The 21,706-nt window shown below is 45.2% G+C and overlaps 1 protein-coding gene across 1 annotated transcript; it reads right to left on the bottom strand.

The window, feature by feature from the left end:
* Positions 1-1,453: 1,453 nt before the first annotated feature.
* LOC308470137 (C-type lectin domain family 2 member D-like) lies at positions 1,454-14,162 on the bottom strand. The gene is made up of 7 exons (XM_080993428.1): positions 14,095-14,162; positions 12,082-12,147; positions 9,572-9,723; positions 6,641-6,787; positions 4,365-4,618; positions 2,384-2,487; positions 1,454-1,678 (listed from the first exon to the last, which is right to left on the bottom strand). Exons 3-7 carry the CDS (start codon positions 9,690-9,692, stop codon positions 1,564-1,566), a joined length of 741 nt encoding a protein of 246 aa, XP_080849554.1. The 5' UTR covers positions 9,693-9,723; positions 12,082-12,147; positions 14,095-14,162; the 3' UTR covers positions 1,454-1,563.
* Between the last annotated feature and the right edge of the window lie 7,544 nt (positions 14,163-21,706).

The following is a 21,706-nucleotide window of genomic DNA, read 5'->3' as shown; positions in this document are numbered from 1 at the left end:
CTAAATCCAGCCCTGCTACTAGCAAATGAACACTAGCTCATCCTTGCTTCTCCTCGTCGTGCTTTTGTTAAAAATGCTTCCTTTCAAAGCATGCACACGAAAGCTTATACCAAGAACAAACTTAGTTGGTCTCCAAGGTGCTACTGGACAATTTGTTTACTTTTATAGATATATTTTGACTGCATCAGACCAACACGACTACCTACCTGATTCTAAAACTTAATAATGTACATCCAGTTTTTTCCCCCTTTAAATTTTTTGGGGGCTCCCAAGAGAGTGGGGCACTAAGCTGTAGCTTGTTTAGCTTATACATAAATCTGGCACTGGATATGATGAACCCAGGTGAGGAGGAAGGTCTCCTTCCCTTTCTAGCATCCTGCATCCCCCTCTATCCTGAAAGCAAGCGGCTGAATCGCACAGGCCAAACTTATAAAAAGGACAATGATGGAATAGACGTCATAGAAATGGACTGGTTAAAAGGAATAGCTTTTCAGCTTTAACTGGCTAGAAAGCAGGTTAACTTTAAAATTGGGAAACCCGGCTCTCCCAGAGGTTTCCCTGGCACTGCCCACTCTCTAGACTCTCCGTATGGCAAAATGGCATTTTACTGCCGCTGTCTTGGGCTTCTTGTTTTGCAGATGGAGATTTGGCCTTTTAAGAACTACACCTCCCTGAATTCCACAGCTCATCCTGGCCATTTATGTGCATTTACTCAAGGCAGCAGAGCAGCCAGGTGGTGGCAGGAGAGAGAACAGGCACAAACAAGCAGAGACATGGATCCCAGGAAAGAGGGCAGCCACTGTGATGGCTAAATCCCCAGACCCCAAAAGAGATATGCAAGGAAATTCTTAATTTATAAGTTTATAACCCTACCGGAGGTGTATGCTAGTGGCATTCTGTGGTAAAAACTGCTTCAGAATTCTGGACGCTGCTAGAGTATTGGGAAGCTTCCTGAAAGAACAACCTCCCCTTTTCATATTAAAATACAGTGGTACCTCGGTTTACGAACTTAATCCGTTCTGGAAGTTCGTTCTTAAACTGAAACTGTTCTTAAACCGAGGGGCGCTTTCCCTAACGAGGCCTCCCGCCGCTGGTGCCCTTCCACCGTTCGGATTCTGTTCTTAGGCCAAGGTAAAGTTCGCAAACTGGGACACTACTTCCGGTTTTGCGGAGTTCGTAAACTGAATCGTTCGTAAACAGGACTGTTCTTAAACCGAGGTACCATTGTACATGCACCAGTGTATTTTGTTACTTCCTGGTTATTCTGGAATCCTTATGATGCCATGACTTTTATAACGTGCATGAAATGGGTAAGAAGAATCTAACTGAAGTATTGATAAACTGTTGCACTGAAAACTCTGTGACAGATAAGGACAGTTTTCAGTACTTTAGTGTACTTCTGTGGGCTTATGGGAAGAAACCCTACCTATGATTAACACCGGATACAACTCAAGTCTTTCAAAAGTAAGGCACTTGTTTTTTAGGACAGTGTTAAGAAATTGGTAGCTGTTGTACAGAGTGCAGTCGATGAAGCTTTCGTGCTGGGAAGACTCTGAGCTCTCTTCAAGCTGGGAGATGAGGTGTTCTGCATATCCACTCTCTTTCGGATGTACACCATGAAGAACTGGCGTTTCTGTCATTTAAGTAAGCGCACAGGCCATCTGCTCCAATTTTAAACCTGCAACATTATTATTATTATTATTAATATTATTCATTAAATTTATATACTGCCCTTCATCCAAATAACACAGCACAGTTCACAGCATAAAAATGCAAAATAAGCATTCAAAATAGCTAATGAAACGGAAACAAATACAACCCCCCCCCCCCATTATTAATGTTAATCTCCCAAAGGCTTGTTGAAGAGAACTGTTTTCATCTGGTGCCTAGAGATATGTAATGATGGTGCCAGTGAGCCGCCCTGGGGACAGCATTCCACAAATGTGGACACCGTAGAGATGGAGTCCATGTTTATTATTCCTTATTTAGAAAACATCTTAATCACTTCATATTCCAAAGAGCAACCAAGCGAGGTATAAATATGCAATTTATTAAGGACCGGTTAGAAACGTGTTAAAACAACATTATACTGCTCCAAAATTAACAGTGACCAAGTCAGGATTATCCTCCTGGGAAGAAACGGTGGGATAAAAATGTCTTAATTCAGTACCAAAACTCCTAAACAGTCAATGGGAGAAGAAGCATCTCTGCCTCACCCAAGCCCCTTGCAGCACAGTGGATCATGCGACAGAGGTTTTGTTTCCAATTCCTTTAAAAAGAGACACAACTTTTCTCTCTCTGTGTGTTTAATATTTAACAGAAATCTCTAATCACCACAACCGCCTCAAGATCATCTGAAACTTGAATCAAATCGATACCTTACCATGAGTTGAAATCTGAGCCATTTGCCCATTTCCAGGGCTGTCCTTCCTCCCTCCTTAGCCCAATCCAATAATCAGTTGCTTCCTTCTTGTTCAGTAGAAATTTCTGCAGTTTTTTTTTTTGGGGGGGGGGAGAGAAAGTAACTCAATATATGACAGACCTTTTTCAGAGGACATTATTCTCAAAAAGAAGAACCTCAGAAATTCTACACACTTGGTAGGATTTTCTTCAAATACACTAACATGTTTAAACATTTGCCACAGCAGTTGATAAAAACAGTACAGTGGTACCACAGAAGTCGAACAGAATTCATTCCAGAAGTCCTGCATCCAATCGGAAGCACTGGAGGCCGTGTCGGAAGTTTGGATTCCAAAGAATGTTTGTAAACTGGAACACTCACTTCCAGTTTTGCAATGTTCAGTAACCAAAATATTCAACTCGCAAGGTGTTTGACTTCCGAGGTACGACTGTAATATGAAAACTATCTGCAAAAACTAACAGTCTTTTTTTATTTTATTCTTAGTCTTCAAGGCTAATTTATTCATTAGGGTTTTTTTGTAGCTGCCATTCCCTGCTCTCTGCTTCATATCCTGAAATGATGCTGGGCCCAGGGCATTGTGGGGGATACAAAATGGCTGCCAGAATGCTCCTACAGTTGCTTCCATTGCCGTGGCAACAAAAACAAAAACCTTTAGGCAACGGTGGGAGGAGGAGAAAGAAGCTGTGGCCCTGCAACTGCTAATGGCGAGCCCCATGTCCAAGGAAACTGTTGGGAGAATTTATCGTCCCTTCAGACAAATCTGGCAAGATGGCTGCCAAAGTAACTGTGGCCAGAGGGCCATTTATGCAGAGAGGCTGGAACACTGAGCACCATCTGGTGGAAAGGCAGGACATGAATTAGAAACAACCAAGCAAAATATGCTATGGGCTCATATAGCACTTGCCATTACACGATGGACTGTGTTTTACAGCCAAAGGTATTTCTAAACTCTCATCCAAGGGAGCCTCACAGAAAATATATTACAGTACAGTAGTCCAGTTTGAAGCTACAAAAGCAGGATGGTTCACTTAAAATGTTTTTATACCACTTTTTAGTCATAAAAGAGAAATATCTAAGTGATTCACACAATATCTAGTAAAAAGCAGTGATCAACAAAGTAACGAAGAATCAGCACTCTACGGGTGGTGCCTGACTGAATGCCACAAGGACTGAATGCCATACAGTAGGCACCAACACAGAGAAGGCCCTGCTCTGCACGTCCACCAGATGGAGCTCTGTAGGTCATGGTACAGTCAGGAGGGTCTCATCCACAACCCAGCTGAGGTGTAGATCTAGGAGGTGCACCAAACTGAGCTGACAAAACATCCCTGGTCGATACAGCAAACTAAAGTTTCAGGCATGGCAGTGAATCCACAAGGAGTCCAATGTCATAATTCTGAATGACCGGGAGATGATGTGCACCCAAAGAATATTTCAGGCCCCTCCACTCCAGTACCGGGGTTGAAGTGGGCGGAAAGATCCTTCTACCTGCCCCTTGAGAGAGAATCTCTAAAGAGCAAGCAGACGGGTGTTATCTACTGATCTTAGCTAAGCCCTAGAGCACTAACTTCAAAGATTGAAGTAAGGGCCAATGGAATACTATCTCTGACACTGCAGGGAGAACCTAGCCACTCTCCTCCACGAATTTCTCTAATTTAATCCTCTTTCAATGCCATCCAAGTTAATGATGGCCATCAATTCCTGCTGATGGAAAAGAGCCCCTGTCAGTGTTAAGATCAGAGGTGAGATAGGCTTATCTGTGCTATCGATAAAATGTAATGGGATGACTGGCAACTGGGACAGAAGCACTGAGCTTGATTGGGAGCTGTGGTGGACATGAGGCTTCCCGCTGCTGATTTAACTGGTAAATCACAATACAGCCTTGGCCTAAATGCTACTTGCGTATAATGAAGTCCACAGGGCAGACTGGAAAGGCTCTCACCATTTCACTTGGAGTATCGATTGCCGTCAGGGAGCCACCATAAGAAGAACAGTTGCTCTGACTGGAGGTCCAGTTTGCCTCAGCAGTTGAAAAATAGTAGCACCAGGCTTCATGCACGACCCAGCCCTTAGGGCAGGCGGGGACACAGGAAGGGTACGGATGTGATGGTGTGCGTTTTGGCAGAACCCAGTTCTGAGGGCAGGGGTTGTAATCTGAAGGGTACTGATCCATTGATGAGCGTGTCGACAAGATACCTGAAAGAAAGAAAGAAATTTAAGAGCAGCTAACCTAACTGCACAGCTACTGCTCTGGAAATAGAGGGGGCTATAAACCCAAACTCCACTTAGCATAGTCCATTTATTCATCGCTGTGGTGGGAGGTGCACCTACCCATCTCCTGCTTTTCCTGACTGGTGCCATTCCTAACACAGTTTAACTCCTTACTGCAGAGATAGGGCCAAATACAGCCTTCCAATCCTCAAATATTTGGTCCTTGGGACCCAGGCCTCCCCCCTCACCTGCCCTGCTGCAGGCCTAGGTTTGACCCAGCTATGATGCGTTCTTGAATTATGACTTTTGACATGTGAGTGCAGAAGTCTCTGGGCGGAATTTAAACTAGCATAAAGGAAATTGTTCAATCGGGCAAGCAAAAACGTGTGTGTTTTCAAGCTATTTCTCCCTTTCACCTCCCCACAGTCTGTTCTGAGGGGGGCCAGGCAGGGAGAAAGCTTGTTCCACTAGAGGGACTTATGCTGGCTCCAGCTAATGCAACTACAGTGATACCTCGAGTTACAAACGCTTTAGGTTACAAACTCCGCTAACCTGGAAGAGTTACCTTGGGTTGAGAATTTGCCCCAGGATGAGAACGGAAATCATGTGCTGGCAGCGCAGCAGCAGCAAGAGGCCCCATTAGCGAAAACACCCCTCTAGTTAAGAACAGTTTCAGGTTAAAAGCGGACCTCCGGAACGACTTAAGTTCGTAACTAGAGGTACCAGTGAATTAATTAAACCCAGCCTCTTGTCTTTTGCTTGACTAGAATATAGCTTTGTACTTTTCCACACAAGTAGGAAAAGGAGCCCTTTTTTGCTTTAGAAAATAGAGCAGAAGAGAAAGTAAAAAAAATAATGCAAAGTTCACTGAATTTGTTAAAATAATAATAATCTCTGAAGCACACAATTTCTAATCCATCTTCAAGTTCATTCTCTTATATTTGTTCTTAACTCTCCAAAACTCTTTGGGCCTTGAAGCTAAAATATAGTAATTGCTGGGGGAAATAAACTAAACATTCTACTATCTGTGTGCCTTGATGTTTCCTTAGTCTTCTTACGTATAATTTATATATCAACACAGCAGTTTATAACGTTCTGGATGCTGATCTTTTTATAAAAAGTTTTTTGCCAAGGGTCATTCGGAAGAAATTGAATTAAACTGTGAACTAAATGCAAAGTGAACTAGTAGATACATACTTTGTTCCACACATACTGGAAGGTTTCCTATGATGCTCAAAAAGGGTTCTGCCTCCCTGTGGTACAGGACTGCAGTCTAATTATCAAGCAACATGTATTAAATTGAGTGACACTTATACTTGATAATTTCCCTAAAGGCTCTGATGTTAGCCTGTTGCAGGTTCGCTGCTCTAGCTGGTGTGTGGTCTACTGTACAAAGCTAAGAATCACACCTGTTGCATTGCCCCTTTTTCACCCCAGCCCTGCCCCTCAGCGGCCCTCATCCCCAGAAGTTCAGCTGCGGCCTGGAAAACCCAAACAATATAAGGCAATATAAGGGGAATGTCTTTTGTCTGCCCAAAACAGAAAGCCTCTTCTAAAATGGTGCCTGACGCCCACAATTTTTGGAAGCGTTAATATTAAATGGGGGGGGGCTGCTGACCTGATTAAACACGGGAGACATTTTTAGTTGATTAAAAAGGTTTTTCATTGATCAGTCAAATGGACATTGTAGTCCTAAAACCATGATACATTATAGTCATTGCCAGAGCCGTCTCCTGCTGGTCTTATGGAAGCTAAGGCTGCGGTCCTCTGCACACTGCAAAACGCTAATTCACGGGCAACCATTTTCAGGGGGAAATTGGTTACATGGAAGAGGAGCCCCATCTCCCTGAGATTGCCACCTGTTTCCTCCACATTTGTATTACGTTGGCAAACAGACACAGAAGCGCGTGTTTGCCAAGGTCCCACTGTTCTGCCTGTTAAGGCACAGAAGCAAACAATGACCACAAGGTGGAAGTCAAAGATAATGGATAAGAGAACAGAACTCACCAACAGCAACTACAAGTATAATAAAGCCAATAATAAGGAAAACACGAAAAACATTTGATGAAAACATTTTGTTGACAAAATTCACAGTCCGAGCTTTCAAAGTATCCGTTTTCTCCTCCTTCGCCACCCCTGGTTTATTTTCACCAACTACAAGGGAGAGAGAGAGAGAGAAATGCATATGCTACATGTCAGCTCCGTAATCAATTATCTTTTGGCCAGTTTTGTGAGTATTCTGCGCTAAAACAAACCGAAACCACACAACCCTCCCAAGTTTTTGCACCAAGGTGATCAAAGCTATGTGCAATTCTGAAGCCTTTACAGATTATGCAAGCTCAACTTATTAGCATTAAAAAGCTTTGCAGATAAATGAAGATTCACCACCACAACCACCCTGGCTGTTAAATAAAACCTTCTTAGCCATTCTTTTCCTTCCAAGACAGAGTAGGCATTGTGGCATGGAATTATATGGACTAGAAACTTTATTCTTAAAAAAGAAAAAGAAAAAGAATGGAATGTGGGATTCTGACAAAGTTGGATTTTACACCAAATATCACAAATCGTGGTTCCACAGCACTGTATCATTCACACTGTCTTGGCTGTAGTCATTCATTATTCTCGAAACACTTTTCAGACTTCTGGGCTATTAAATCATCACAACGGCTACAGGTGATTTTTCATTAATGCTGCCTAGCAAGCTCACTGGACATTTGACCCCCTTCACTTCAGTTGGTAACAAAGTCTCCGTGAAAGTTATTTGTTTCATTTGAAAATGGCCCACATTCATTTTCATTTTTTTTTTTTTAAATAATCTTTATTAAAGTTTCAAAAGGTTACAAAAAAACAAAACAAAAACACACACAAAAATAACACAAAACACGACATAGAAAAAAAAATTCCACCTTTTAGGTCTCATTTTCAATAACTTCTTTTCATGACTTCCCCACGCCTCCCCTTATTGTATTCCAACTCCGATTGTTTATTCAAGCAAGTTTTTATCCTTAATGTCCTAATCATAATTTATTAATTTACTTAACCATAAATTATTAATGTGATTCTTTATAATAATTTTAAACCTTAATTCATTATTATCCATTAATTTAGATTATTTAGCAATTTTTAGAATATATACCTTAATCATACATAAAAAAAAAGATAAAAAAAAAGAGATATAAAAACAAATAATAAAATACCTTCCCTAAGATTGTCCCTAATTCCCATCCACAGATTCCCCATTCTTATAATAATAAAGAGCATATAGTTTTACACTGCAAAATAAAAATCAGGCCCCCTTTGGACTTCTAAACCCCACCCTTCTCTTCCCGGTTTCAATCCCAAACCAAAGTCCAATTAGTCCATCTTTTTAGCCTGGTGACCTTACGTCCGAGGCTCTCGGATCTCTCTCAGTCCCTTTCCGCCGGCTTCTTCGAAAATCTTTCATATTGAACGCCCCAGGTCGGGGAAGTACCTTCTCCATGTTAACCATATTTCTTCCAGCAAGGCCTACTTGTTTAGAGGTGGAGCTCCAACTCTGTTTCTTAAGTCTATATGTCCCAAATAATCCAGTTTTCATCTTAGTCGAATTGGAATTCTTCTTGGCAGGTCTCCGGCTCTCTTTTATCTTCTGTAACTTTTCAGCCACCCCTTCTTTCTGCTCCTCCTGTTCAGCTGATGTCTTAGTCTTTGGTTTCTTTTCTTGTCCAGCTGCCTGTGTTTTGAGCATCAAGTCCCTTTCCAACTCAGTAGGTATATTTTCTGTTGACTTCGGTTTCGTAGGACTTGTTGACAAAACATGGCCTTGCTCTATCCTCTCTTGCAGCTTTCCCATGAGAAAAATAAGCTCTTGCAAGTCAGCTCGTATTTCCCGACCTAGTTCCATTCTTGTAATATCCAAGAATCCCCTCTAGAGGGATTCTAGTTACTTAGTATTTCTTTTCCCTTCCGATCCAAAAATCAAGTTTATTTGTATCAGTCTTTCTTTACTTTCAATATTTTGTAGCAGTATAGCCGGTTAGAATTTAAGCTTTGATTTTTCCGGCTTTGACAGCTAATTTGACAGCTGTCAAAAGTTTTCTATAAATCCTCTGCAGGCTCTTTTCACGGGTTACTCCCGGGCTTGAGAAAGGTGGTACTTAGTCCAAATAATTAAACTTTTGTCCTCCGGCACATTAGCTTAGTCCTTTAAATCTGTGGAATTTATATCTTTTATCGAATTACCCCAATTCTTCACGCAACCTTAGTTGACAGCTCCTTGCTTCAAACTGTTTACAATAAGGGGGGGGCGGACTTCCCTTTTTTTCACCTCCCCCGCTCGTGCCAAATTCATAATCAAATTATTTGTAATCCAATTTCCCAATTACTCACGGGTTGTTGTTCTTGATTTTAAGTCCAAATTTTAATAGGAAGAAGTCAGCGCTCTCCGACAAATGGCATGCGGCTTCGCTCGGCAGGGGAAGCAGAAGACTCACAGCACCACGCCGCTCCCCGGCACCCGTTCCGTAGCCTTTAAAAAGGCTCCTTCGCGAGTCGGGAGGGCGCTTAACGATGCCCGCCGAGTCACCATGTCCACGGGCTCCTATGCCCGTGGTTTTTGAGGGTCCCCGTGTCGCCGGCACGGCAAGACCCAGCCCCTGTCAAGCCGATTCCCTCCGGAGCTCGGAGGGAATCCGCCATTAGCCGATCGCGCTAACCCGGAAGTCCGGCCCACATTCATTTTCAGCCACGCTATCGTGAATATGGCCCATCGTCACCCTTGGCTACATAGGCTGGGCAGGATTTTGTAAACTACCAAAACCTGCTTACAAAATGGAATGACTGTGCATTCTCTAAAAAGAGATTTTTAAGAGCTCGCTCTTAAAGAAAACCAGAACCAACTACAATCTGTCTCCAATCTACGTCTTAATACTTTTCATGCATCAGAATTAACTTGCTTACCAGAATTTTCTATCATCTCTGAATGTTCAGAATTGTAACTTGCTACATTCTGTTGAGGGAAAAGCGTAACTTGCTCTGCTTCGTTTACAGGTTTCTCGTAGGTATTAGCATCTTCCACCATTTTTGGCTCATCTTCCAGCAGAACTTTCAACCTTCAGAAAGATAATAGAAAACCTTATTTACAGGCAAAACAACCCTTGCTTGCAGAAGCACCAGACACCTTTATGAGAAACAAGAGGGAGGTATCAAATACTGAGGTTTGCAGAAGTACAAATATTTAAGTTGACAACCCTCAAAAAAAAACAACAAAAAACCCCATTGAGGTCCAAGCATGTTCAGTAGCCGTGGGAAAGAAGAGAGGTGGGGAATCCTCACCCTCAAATTTCCTTCTCAGCTACTTGGTAGAGAGTGTCGCATTCCACAGAGCTAGAAGCAAAGGTCAGCAGAGAAGAAACTAACTTTTACCTTTGTACATAAGCGGTACATCTATAGTAGTTTATAAAAATTATGCATGGCACGAAGAAAGTGGAAAGAGAAAAGCTTTTCTCCCACTCTCGTTAGGACACTAGAATTGGGGGGTATCCAACGAAGCTGAATGTTGGAATATTTAAGATAAAAGAAAGTACTACTGTACAGGGGACATAATCAAACTACAGTCATACCTTGCATTGTGAGTGCTGCAGGTTGTGTGTTTTCGGGTTGTGCACCGCGCCGAACCCGGAAGTACCGGAATGGGTTACTTCTGGGTTTCAGCGCTTGCACATGCACAGAAACACAAAATGACGTCAAGCGCATGCGCAGAATCGCGTCTGCACGCTGTGGGTTACGAATGCTGCGGGTTGCGAATGTGCCTCCCGCACGGATCATGTTCGCAGCCGAGGTTCTACTGTATGGCACTTGATCCCCCAGGAGACAGTGACTGCTACCGTGAATGGCTTTAAAAGAGGATTGGATAAATTCATGCAGAAGAGGGCTATGAATGGCTATTAGCCACTTGCCCACTTGGGGGCAGCAGTGTTTCCGAATAAGAATTTTGGTATTCAGCCCCCTTAAGAAGTGTCCGGGCAGAAATCGCTGAAATGTCCAGGAAAATCCAGGTGTATAGCAGCTCATGTCGGTGGTGTATATTTGGTTGATGGCTCATTAATAATGGCTCAAAAACTCTTTTCTTGTTGTTGCTGCTGTGGTTTTGCAAAAAAAGTGGTCAAAGTGAGAACGTGATGCTGGACTAGATAGGCCAATGGCGCATGCAAACAAGAAGCATTTGGATTTCAAAACCACATCCCAGTCAGGCAAAAACACTTGAGGATCAGTGAGGGGAGGGGAAGGAGATATTTGAGGAGAGTCCAGAGGGCCAAATGTTGTTGTTGTTGTTGTCATTTAGTCGCATCCGACTCTTCGTGACCCCATGGACCAGAGCACGCCAGGCACTCCTGTCTTCCACTGCCTCCCGCAGTTTGGTCAAACTCATGCTGGTAGCTTTGAGAACACTGTCCAACCATCTCGTCCTCTGTCGTCCCCTTTTCCTTGTGCCCTCAATCTTTCCCAACATCAGGGTCTTTTCCAGCGAGTCTTCTCTTCTCATGAGGTGGCCAAAGTATTGGAGCCTCAGCTTCAGGATCTGTCCTTCCAGTGAGCACTCAGGGCTGATTTCCTTCAGAATGGAGAGGTTTGATCTTCTTGCAGTCCATGGGACTCTCAAGAGTCTCCTCCAGCACCATAATTCAAAAGCATCCATTCTTCGGCGATCAGCCTTCTTTATGGTCCAGCTCTCACTTCCATACATCACTACTGGGAAAACCATGGCTTTAACTATATGGACCTTTGTTGGCAAGGTGATGTCTCTGCTTTTTAAGATGCTGTCTAGGTTTGCCATCGCCTTTCTCCCAAGGAGCAGGCGTCTTTTAATTTCGTGACTGCTGTCACCATCTGCAGTGATCATGGAGTCCAAGAAAGTAAAATCTCTCACTGCCTCCATTTCTTCCCCTTCTATTTGCCAGGAGGTGATGGGACCAGTGGCCATGATCTTCGTTTTTTTGATGTTGAGCTTCAGACCATATTTTGCGCTCTCCTCTTTCACCCTCATTAAAAGGTTCTTTAATTCCTCCTCACTTTCTACCATCAAGGCCAAATAGAGGGCCAAATGGAGAGGCCCAGATGGTTGCATTTGGCCCCCAAAACTGAGGATCCCCATCCCGGGGGGGGGGGGGTGGACCAGGAAAGAGATATACATGGAATGGTCTGGTGGAGGAGGACATGTCTGGCGGGACTTTAAGCTGGAGTTGTAAAAAAAAATATGTGAACACGTTGCAACTTTTTTTGTTGCAGGTTCCATGATACACAAATCTTAATCTGTTCCACATCCTGAATTTACGGGAGGGTAGGGGGAGGGAGAAGTCTATATTCTTGAGCTGTTATAATTCCAGCAACAAAGTATCTTCCTCAATCTAATAAAAATAGATGCACTCACTACTATGGGAATGGAGTATGAACAGTAAACATTTACTCACCAGAAGACAGACCTTTGACAGATTTCGGTCAGTCCAAGGCAGATGCTTCCATCAGAAGAGAAGGAACTAGGAGAAAGAGGAAAAGTGATGTGTCAAGATCCCAGTGCAGCCCAAGCTTTCAATGACCAAAGAGTCCCATCCAGTGTTGGTCCTGAAAGTCTTAAGAGTCCCAATCCGCTGCCGCTTCTTGTGAGCAGTCAGAGGTCCGGCCTGATTTGCTCTCTGCCCCTCTGCCCAATCTTCTGTGGCGCAATGGGTCAGTGTGTCTATCAGTTAACCAGAAGGTTGGTGGTTTGAACCCACCCAGGGACAGCTGTGGGCAGAATTCCTGCATTGCAGGGGGTTGGACTAGATGACCCTCAGGGTCCCTCCCAACATGATTTCTATGAATCCCCCCACTCACCCCTGTCCAAACAGAAATCACACCTGTGCAAGGGAATGGGCTGCCCTGGTGGAGAAAAACCAGATCCTCAGCCCCCAATTCCATGCAGGAAAACTTGCCACCTCCATCAAAAAGCAAAAGAGGGAGGGGGCAACAGGCCAACCCATCCTCTGCCAAAAGCAGAGGCCTCCCGCTTGGTTCCCTCTGCACCAAGAGGAAGGCTGGTTCAAAGGAATCTGCTCGTGTGAGCAAGGGAGGAAGAGGAAGTCGGGATCTAGCAAGCACTCCAGCGTGGACCAGCCAGATGGGCAGAGTATAAATAATAAAATTATTATTGTGATTAAAGCTTGCTTTCTGAGGGTGGCTGCACTCAGGAAAGGAACAGATAGGCCAGGGAAAGCGGGGCACACGATTCGGCTGCCGGCTGGGCAAAGCGAAAGGAGAACCACATAGAAGCCATAAGAGCAGGGAGAGTGGGAGGCAGGGTTTCATTAGGCAGGGAGGAGCCCGGCTAGGCACCAGTAGAAGCGGATTGGAGATTTGTTTTATTTTAAGTTTTGTATAGGAGCCTGGAAATCCGAATTCACTCTAAAAGAAAAAGTGAGGTGCCCTCAGCTATAAATCAACCTCATCAGGAAGATGCCCTGAAAATCTGGACTCAAATAGCCTCCAATTAACAGTATAACCCGGTGTACATAAACTCTTAGTTTACAAATCTCACACTCCCATCAAAGTGCCTGCTAGCGAAGCAGGTGCAATAAAATAAAACTGTTTGGCTATAACTTCTGTTATTCACAGTGACCGCTGTGAGAGAAGGAGCAGCGCCTATTTAAGGATGGGATGGTAAGTTTGGAGGAAAGGAAGAGCTTTACACGTGTTGGGCGCGAAACCAAGCCTACGAATCTGGGATGTTATCTAGGCTGCGTCTTTCCCACTCGCCCTCCCTCCTGCATTAGCCCTTTCTCGCCCGGGCGCATTTCTGTCCCCATGTCTGTGCGCACACCTTCAATGAAAAACGAACCGAAGAGGGGCGCAACAGCAAGCACTATCCAACAGCGGTGCCAACTTGAATAAACTACTTTTGCGCGGAAGGCGACAGCTAAGCCCCGCCCCAGAATCAATGACAAGATGTGGTGCACGCCCACCATTTGAACGGCAATTCCTATGGACTTTGTGGGGTCCCGGCCCCTTCTCAAATGGGGGGGGGGGGGTCCGCCCCTATAATTTGGCTCCTACGCTATCAGAGGCAAAGTGCGAGCTTAACTTCAGACCTGGCGTGGCTGGGAACGGGGCTGCTAAAGGGGGGAGGGGCGCGCGAAGAAGCCCAGTTTGCTATGTATATTTAGAGTCTGAATTCCGTAACACTGTAAGGCACAGTGCTTTACAACTGCTAAACAAGAAGTAGAAAATGTATGTATAGTGGCGCAGTTAGCTGCATGGGCGCCCGGAGCGGCGGCCATGGGCGCAAGCACCCCCCCCCCTCCCGCAGTGTGCCTTTTTGTCACCCCCCCCCCAGCCTCTGGAATGACACCAGGTGGGGCGCCCCCCCTTCCTACACCCCTGCGTATGATGCCTCCCAGCCACCCCCACTCGCAGGAAGAAGACCCCCATCCCCACAAGGGCCTGCTTACATCGCGGCAGGGCCTCGGTGAGCATCCGTCTGCCTCGGGCGATAAGGGAGGAGCGCGCCTTCGGGGGAGAGTGGCAGCTAGTTGGGGAGTCGTCGGACTGCCTTTAGCTGGCCCCGCCCCCGCTTCCCGCCCCGGACACTGCAGGCGTGTCCAACAGGTCTCTTGGGAGTTGGAGGTGCCTCCCCGAGCCGATGGCATGGCAGTCGAATCCTCGCGCACCCCTTTCCCCCCTTTTAATCCCCCTCGCCTATTTCCCTTGTCTTATCACAGTACGGTACACGGCCGACACTTTTTAAAAAAAGACGGGAGAAAAACCGGGCTTCCTGCTCAACTTAGTGAAGTGCCAGCCCTAGTCCTCATGAGCCAAACAAGCAAGCCAAGCAAGCAAGCAAACTCCTTCCTGTAGCTTTTTAAAGACACTTTTTTCCCTTCTGAAACCGCCCCCCCAAAAAAACCCATTCATTTATGCTCACAAACTAGAGGAAAGAAAACTTGCTCGCCACTGCATCTTCTTAAATGCACCCAATTCCACGTAAATGATGAAATGCAGCTCCCTGTGCCAAACAGAGCTTTGCCAGTAACTCCCCCCCCCCCCCCATTTGAGAATTGTGTGTCTTCTCCTGTCGGTGCACAGAGTTCATCATGCAGCGAGATCTTTAAACATTTTCAAGGGTTAATCGGAGGACTCACAAAGGAGGGGGAAGGGGTAGAATTAGAGACCGGATTCCACCCCGTTCAGCCAATTTTGAAACCTTATTTTCAGCGCTACAAAGGCAGGTGTGACAATGCCGGTTGGTTTCCGGACCTGATTTAAGGTGCTTGAATCAGTGTTTAAAGCTCCGAATGATGCAGACCCCAAATATCTGAAAGCTCCTCCTTCCCTAAAGACCTTCTTATGATCTTACTGTCATTCCACGGGGAATTCTGACTTGACAGCCCCTATGGGCAACCATCCTTTCTTTCTTGCTGTTGGATGGCTACAGTATGAAGGCTTTTTTAAAAAAAGTAATAAAAGCAGAGGGGCTTGGGCTGCCCCATTTGACATATGGCTATCATATGTGAAAGGTCATAAATACCCCCCTTTTGTAAGGCGAATGGCCTGCAAAAAGGTGTGAGGCAGATATCAGACACATACCGGTATTTAGCATCTGTCATCCAATCTTCTTCCTCAGAGTGACCTCACAGGCTATTATTTCTCAGATGGGCCTTGGCCAGGCTTGGGGAATGTGGGAACCCAGAACATAGCTGTCAAGTGTCCCTTATTTGGCGGGACAGTCCCTTATCCCAGCGCCATGTCCCGCTGCTGTCCCTTATTGATGATGTCCCTTAAATAAGCTACTGAAGGTAATGGGGCCCTTTCTATGTCCAGCTGCCCTTTGTCAACAACAAATTGTTGCTGTTTTTTTGTGTTGAATATATGCTATATGGTAATTTATGGACCTAATAGGTATCTAAAGCCATTTGCACGCAACAAAATAGATATTTTATAAAAGTAATTGTTGATCCCTTATTTTGGCTGCTGATCACTTATTTTCGAGGCTGCTGGTCCCTTATTTTCAAATCTGTAAGTTGACAGCTATGACCCAGAAGCAGACTCCAGCTGAGCCAAAACTACACAGGCCCCTTCTAGTCCAGCCCCCTTTCTCTTTCCCGATCCTCCTGTTCCTTAAAGTCTGGAAGTGGTCCAAGCTGCAGATGCAAGAAGGGTGCTTTATTCTGCTGCTAACAATGACAGGGCAGGTCAGATTAGGCTGCTGTCAGAGACACTTCTTGTCTTGTCCTGTTAGGAAGTGTTAGGAAGTCTCTTGGCTGTCGCAGCTCCCTCAGCAGTTTGCATAGCAGCAGGCCAGGTGAAGCCATTCCCTTTGACAGTCCCTAAGCTGGGGAATTCCCTCCCCATGGAGGTGATTCTGGCTGCTGGCATCTTCATTATGCCCCTTTTGGAAAATGCTGAGATGCACCTCTCAACCCTGGCCTTGACACCCGACTATGTGTTTTCAGAGCCCACCCTGCTTTAATTGTTTTCCATTTTTAATTCTTGAAAGCTGCCCTGGAACCTGCTGGTGAAGGGCAGACAACAAAAATAATAATTTTAATAATCCTATGCACTCTTACCTGGGAGGAGATGACATAGAAATCAGCAGGACTTGTTTCTCAGTAGCTAGGATGACCAAAATTGGACCAATTTGTTTAAGTAGTTTTAATTAACTTTTTAAAATGTTAACTTTTTAAAAAGGCTCCAAGAATCAACCCTGTCTGGAAGCGATACCTTCTCTAGCCATATTAGAGAGGGCAGTGCTTTCCAAAGATTTCCAGAGGCACTCTTCCCCTCCTTTTTTTTTTTAAAAAAAAAATCTCTCCCATGAACAGATTTGAGGTCTATACTCTGCTGCCTCTTGCAGCCCCTGTGTGATGCTCCTTACAACCACAGAAGTTAAGGCTGCCTTTGTCTCTGCACTGCTGCTGTCCCTTCCCAGTTCTACCAGTCAGGGCTGACAACTGGAACTGCTGTAAACAAAATCTGCCCTTTTTCCCTTATGGGGTATCCAAGAGCCCATATAGAGTCCTTACGTGGCTTCCCTATTGGTAGGAGAAAATAACAGAGGCCAACCAGAGAATATTGAGAAGCAAAGCAGCTAGTAAGCCTGATCTTTATTAAAGCTGTTGCAACAGTGTGCTCCCCCACATGCAGAAGGGAAGAGGAGACCCAGAACCCAGTTGTGCCTGTCCTTATATAGACATTTTAAATTCCCTGCCCTGGAGCCCAAGACCACCCCTCCATACATCATACATACATTACAGAAGGGGTGTAACCCAAGACCACCCCCCACAAACATCATACCTATATCACAGAAAAGGCGGTCTACAACAGAAATTTGAATGTTGTTGTTTTTCCTGTCTGCCAGGTTATCTGATAATGCCTTATCTGATTGCCTTTCCTGGTAGTCTGGCCATTCCTTTGAGATGGTGATTACCCAATTCCTGAGACAATGGGAAAGTTCCCTCACCCCCTCCCTCCTTGCAGAGAAAACATTTGGTCAGTTGGGGAGTCAAAATGGTTTCGGGGCGGTCTTCCTGTGCTGCTCCAGACATGTTGTTTATATATTTATGTACGTGTTTGCTTGGTACATTTATGAACATTTATTACATATCCAAGACCTTAAAATTCTTATAACAGAACCTACCCTTAGGGCGGACTGCATGCCCAAGAGTCCATACTTTCCAAATACTGCCGGAGTCCAATAGTACCAGAATTTATATTTCCAAAAACTGAGCATTTGCCCTTTCCCCGCTTTTATCTCTGTTGCCCTAGGAGCATTTTGAAAACTTCCTGCCACCCATGGGCATACAGTGAATTCCTATACATATCTACTTGGAATGAAGTCCTGGACCCAGCTATGTGGGTAAGGCATGAGAAGAGTCTGGTGGATCAGACCAAATCCCTATTTAGTCCAGCCAGGGGTGTACCTGGGGGTTGGGCTTGCTTATTTATTTCTTTGAGACATCGTAGACTACGTACAACTGCCATTCTCCTTGACTATTGGCCCTACTGGCCCAGGATTATGGGAGTTGCAGTCCAACAACATCTGGAAGGCTACACTTATCCAGAGCTATGATAAAGCATGTCATTTAAACACAAATCTACTTGTAGGGTTGTGCAGATCTCTACAAGCATGTTTTAAAGTTATTTGAGCACTTTAGGTCAGGGGTCAACAGACTTTAGGCTTGAGGGGTCTGGACGTGAGACGGGTATTCACCAAGCCAAGAGAGGGTTTTGTCCTGTGTGCATCATTGTCATCATCATTAATTTGTATCCAAGTAACTTTTACTCAAAGTAAGTCCATTGAAATGAACAGAGCTAAGCTATTCATGCTGCTTAGTGGGTCTACTCTGAGTAAGACTCACAGATTCAATCTATAAATAACAACTTCTTCTTCTTCTTATTATTATTATTACTGTGCTCCAAGAGTGTTTAAGGAACATGCCAGCGCTGGATGAGTTACTTTTCATCCCGGCTCACACCTCCTGAGGTGTGGAGATTCACAACTCCAAGAGGTGGTGGCTCACAGTTGCCCTTTTCTTTCCTCCTGGGCAGGGAAGCAAAGATTCTGCCTCCAGCCATTTGGAGAGACACCAGCATTGGAGATTCACAACTCTCTTGCATAACATCTCTCCCAAAGGCAGCAGCGGCTGGAGGCGAAATCTTTGTTCCCCGCCAGGAGGGAAGGAAAGGGCAACTGTGCTCCACCACCTCCCCTTGCTTACTAGCCGCATGGCTTTTCAAGGAGTCAGCTATATTAGGCAGGTCAAGTATCCAGTATCAAAACCTGACAGTGACCTACCACCATGCTTGCCCATTGTCATTCTTCAACTTAAACATATTCTATTTGGCTGAGCTTATAGCTGGCTGCGGGTGGCACAGAGCCTAGAACTTGATGATCAGAAGGTCGGCAGTTCGAATCCCCGCCACGGGGTGAGCTCCCGTTGCTCAGTCCTGCTCCTGCCAACCTAGCAGTTCGAAAGCACATCAAAGTGCAAGTAGATAAATAGGTACCCCTCTGGTGGGAAGGTAAACGGCGTTTCCGTGCGCTGCTCTGGTTCGCCAGAAGCGCCTTAGTCATGCTGGTCACATTACCCGGAAGCTGTACGCCGGCTCCCTCGGCCAATAAAGCGAGATGAGCACCGCAACGCCAGAGTCGGTCACGACTGGACCTAATGGTCAGGGGTCCCTTTACCTTTATAGTTGGCTGCCTCAGCTGAGGACCATGTCCAGCCCTCCTCTGCAAAATACAGTATCTTTCCAGGGTTGAGGAAGCTGCCTTATACCAAGACATATTCTGTTCTGAAGGGTAGAGGGTCGGGAGTGCCTGGGAGTGGGCCCCAGCCAACAGAATGGCTGGGGCAGGTGGGGGGGGGGGGAGAGAGGTGCACTCAGAGGCGTATGGGGGGGCGAGGGGGGCTTCCCCGGGTGCCATCATGGGGGGTGGGGAGAGGTGAGCAGGAGCCTGAACCTGCAGGACACTCCACCACCTCCTCTCCTCAGGGAGGCCACGTGTCAGCCCAGCTGCGCACTGAGCACGCCTGGTTTGGGTAGGAGCGGCAGCAGCGGGAGCGCGCTGTTCTTCCTCCCTGGACGGATCATGAGTCGTGAGACTTCCTTTGCCTCTCTGAACAGAGACGCTTGCTTAGAAGTTAAGAGGCATGCCTTCAAAACCCCGTTTGCTCCGTTCTCTGTGAGCCTCCTGGAAGGCAGAAAGCAGCATGCTGCCTTCCCTTCCTCCCTTCTCTCTGTGCTGGCAATCTCTACCCGCCCCCTTGTGCTCCCCATTTTCTCCTCCTCAGCCTTGAACTCTTCCCAATTCTCCCCTCTCCCCTTTGCTTTTCCACACATCTGTTTCCCCACCCCTAAACATCATTATTTGCTGCTGCTTCATTTTCTTCCCTCCACCCACCCCCACTGGCAGAAAACAAAGGGGGAGGGGTGAAATAGCTTCCCTGTTCTCTCCATATTAAAAATGGATAAAAAGGGAGAGATTGGTGAGAAGGGGCTTTGAATAGGGGTTAATGGAGGGGGAGATTTAAGTGGCTGCCTGAACTTGAGGCTGCTTGAGTTGAGGTACCTCCATTGCAGGGGGTTGGACTAGATGACCCTCTGAGGTCTCTTCCAAATTTGTGATTCTGTGATCATCTCACAGCAGTACAGATCTATCTATCTAACATCTCGTGGTGAGTTTTCCCACCTGTTTTTCCAGAAAGAAAGCACTACTCGGAACTCGCCTTGAAGCCTCCCTTGGTCTCTTATAATGGCAATGGCACCCACCTGAGAGGGGCTGGAACTGAGTTCTGGTGAGTCCCAGCTGAAAAAAAGCACTGCCCATATCTCCAGCAACCATTTTTTGGTATTGCTAGGCTTAGCAAGAATATCCATCTCTTGGTAGAAAATAAAACCCCAAGATGGTTGTCACCAATGGAAGCAAAGGCTCAGAAAAAACTCAATAGGGAGGCCAAATGGCCGAAGTATTGGGAAATTTTGGAACAAGAGGGTGACAGATTAAAACTGCAGAGCTTTGAAAAATTAAGAAACAGAGTACGAGATTGGCTCCATTATTACCAAATAATGGAGGCATATAACTTGGATAAAAAACTAGGCTTCCAGGTGGAAAAATCAAAGTTGGAAACAGAATTGTTAGACCCTAAAGTTAAGAATTTGTCAAGAATGTATAACTTGCTGTTGAAATGGAATACTCAAGATGAAATGGTGAAATCTGCTATGATTAAATGGGCACAGGATGTTGGACATAATATTATGATGGCCGACTGGGAACAGTTATGGACCACTGGTATGACATTTACGGCATGTAATGCCTTAAAAGAGAATTTAATGAAAATGATCTATAGGTGGTACATAACACCAGTCAAGCTTGCAAAAATCTATCATTTGCCCGATAACAAACGATGGAAATGTAATGAAACTGAAGGTATATTCTTTCACCTTTGGTGGACATGCCCAAAGATTAAGGCATTCTGGGAGATGATCTATAACGAAATGAAAAAGGTATTTAAATATACCTTCCTGAAGAAACCAGAGGCCTTTCTCCTGGGCATGGTCGGCCAATTGGTGCCAAAGAAGGATAGAACTTTCTTTATGTACGCTACAACAGCAGCAAGAATACTTATTGCAAAGTATTGGAAGACACAAGATCTACCCACCAGGGAAGAATGGCAGATGAAGCTGATGGACTACATGGAACTGGCGGAAATGACTGGCAGAATCCGAGACCAGGGAGAAGAGTCGGTGGAAGAAGATTGGAAAAAATTTAAAGTATACTTACAGAAACATTGTAAAATTAATGAGTGTTAGAAGGATGCTGGAATGAAGCTATATGGTTTTAGTAGAAATGCAACAAAGAATTAAGTAAAAGCTGATTGATAACGGGTTAAAATGAAAAAATTCAAGGTTAGACCGTTAAGATAAATTATAGAATAAAAATTGAGAAAGATGGGAAGAATTTGCTGAAATAGTGAATTGAACTAGAATACAAAAAAGGGAGATGTGAGGAGGTCGATGAAACAAGTAAAGGAAAGGTAAAGATATGGAATATTGGATGTGTGTTTTAGTTTTTTCTTTCTTTGTTTTTTTGCTGTATTGTTGTATTGCTTTTCTATGGTTTTTTTTTCTTTTTTATTGTTCTTTTTTCTTTTTTCTGTAATTTTTAAACTTTTAATAAATATCATTTTTTTTAAAAAAAAAAGAAAGATGTTCCACATTGCAGTGGTGTAGGGCGGGAGGGTACGAGCCACTCCAGGTGTCATTACTGAGGAGGGTGACAAAATGGCAGCTCCTAGGCTGCTTCCAGGCTGGGGGGCGGGGGGCGAAGAGCCACGCTGCTTTGCCAGCGGCCTCTCCTTTCCCCTGAAGGCTCCAGGAAGGCTTGGAAGTTATGGGTAGACTGTGTGCTGTTGCCCCACACTCCCGGGCTGCTCTCTGGGGATGGGGGTTGCGCAGCTTTGCAGGCGGCCTTCCCCCTTGGGGGAGGCTTGGGAGGCTCCCCCCCCCCCCGGAAGCAGCCCAGGAGCGTGGGGCAATGGCGGTGAACCACCCGCCTGCAAC

The sequence above is a fragment of the Podarcis pityusensis genome (genome assembly GCF_964106645.2).
Source record: "Podarcis pityusensis genome assembly, chromosome: 2".
NCBI classification, from domain to species: Eukaryota; Metazoa; Chordata; class Lepidosauria; order Squamata; family Lacertidae; genus Podarcis; species Podarcis pityusensis.
This window is presented reverse-complemented; position numbering and strand designations above follow the sequence as displayed.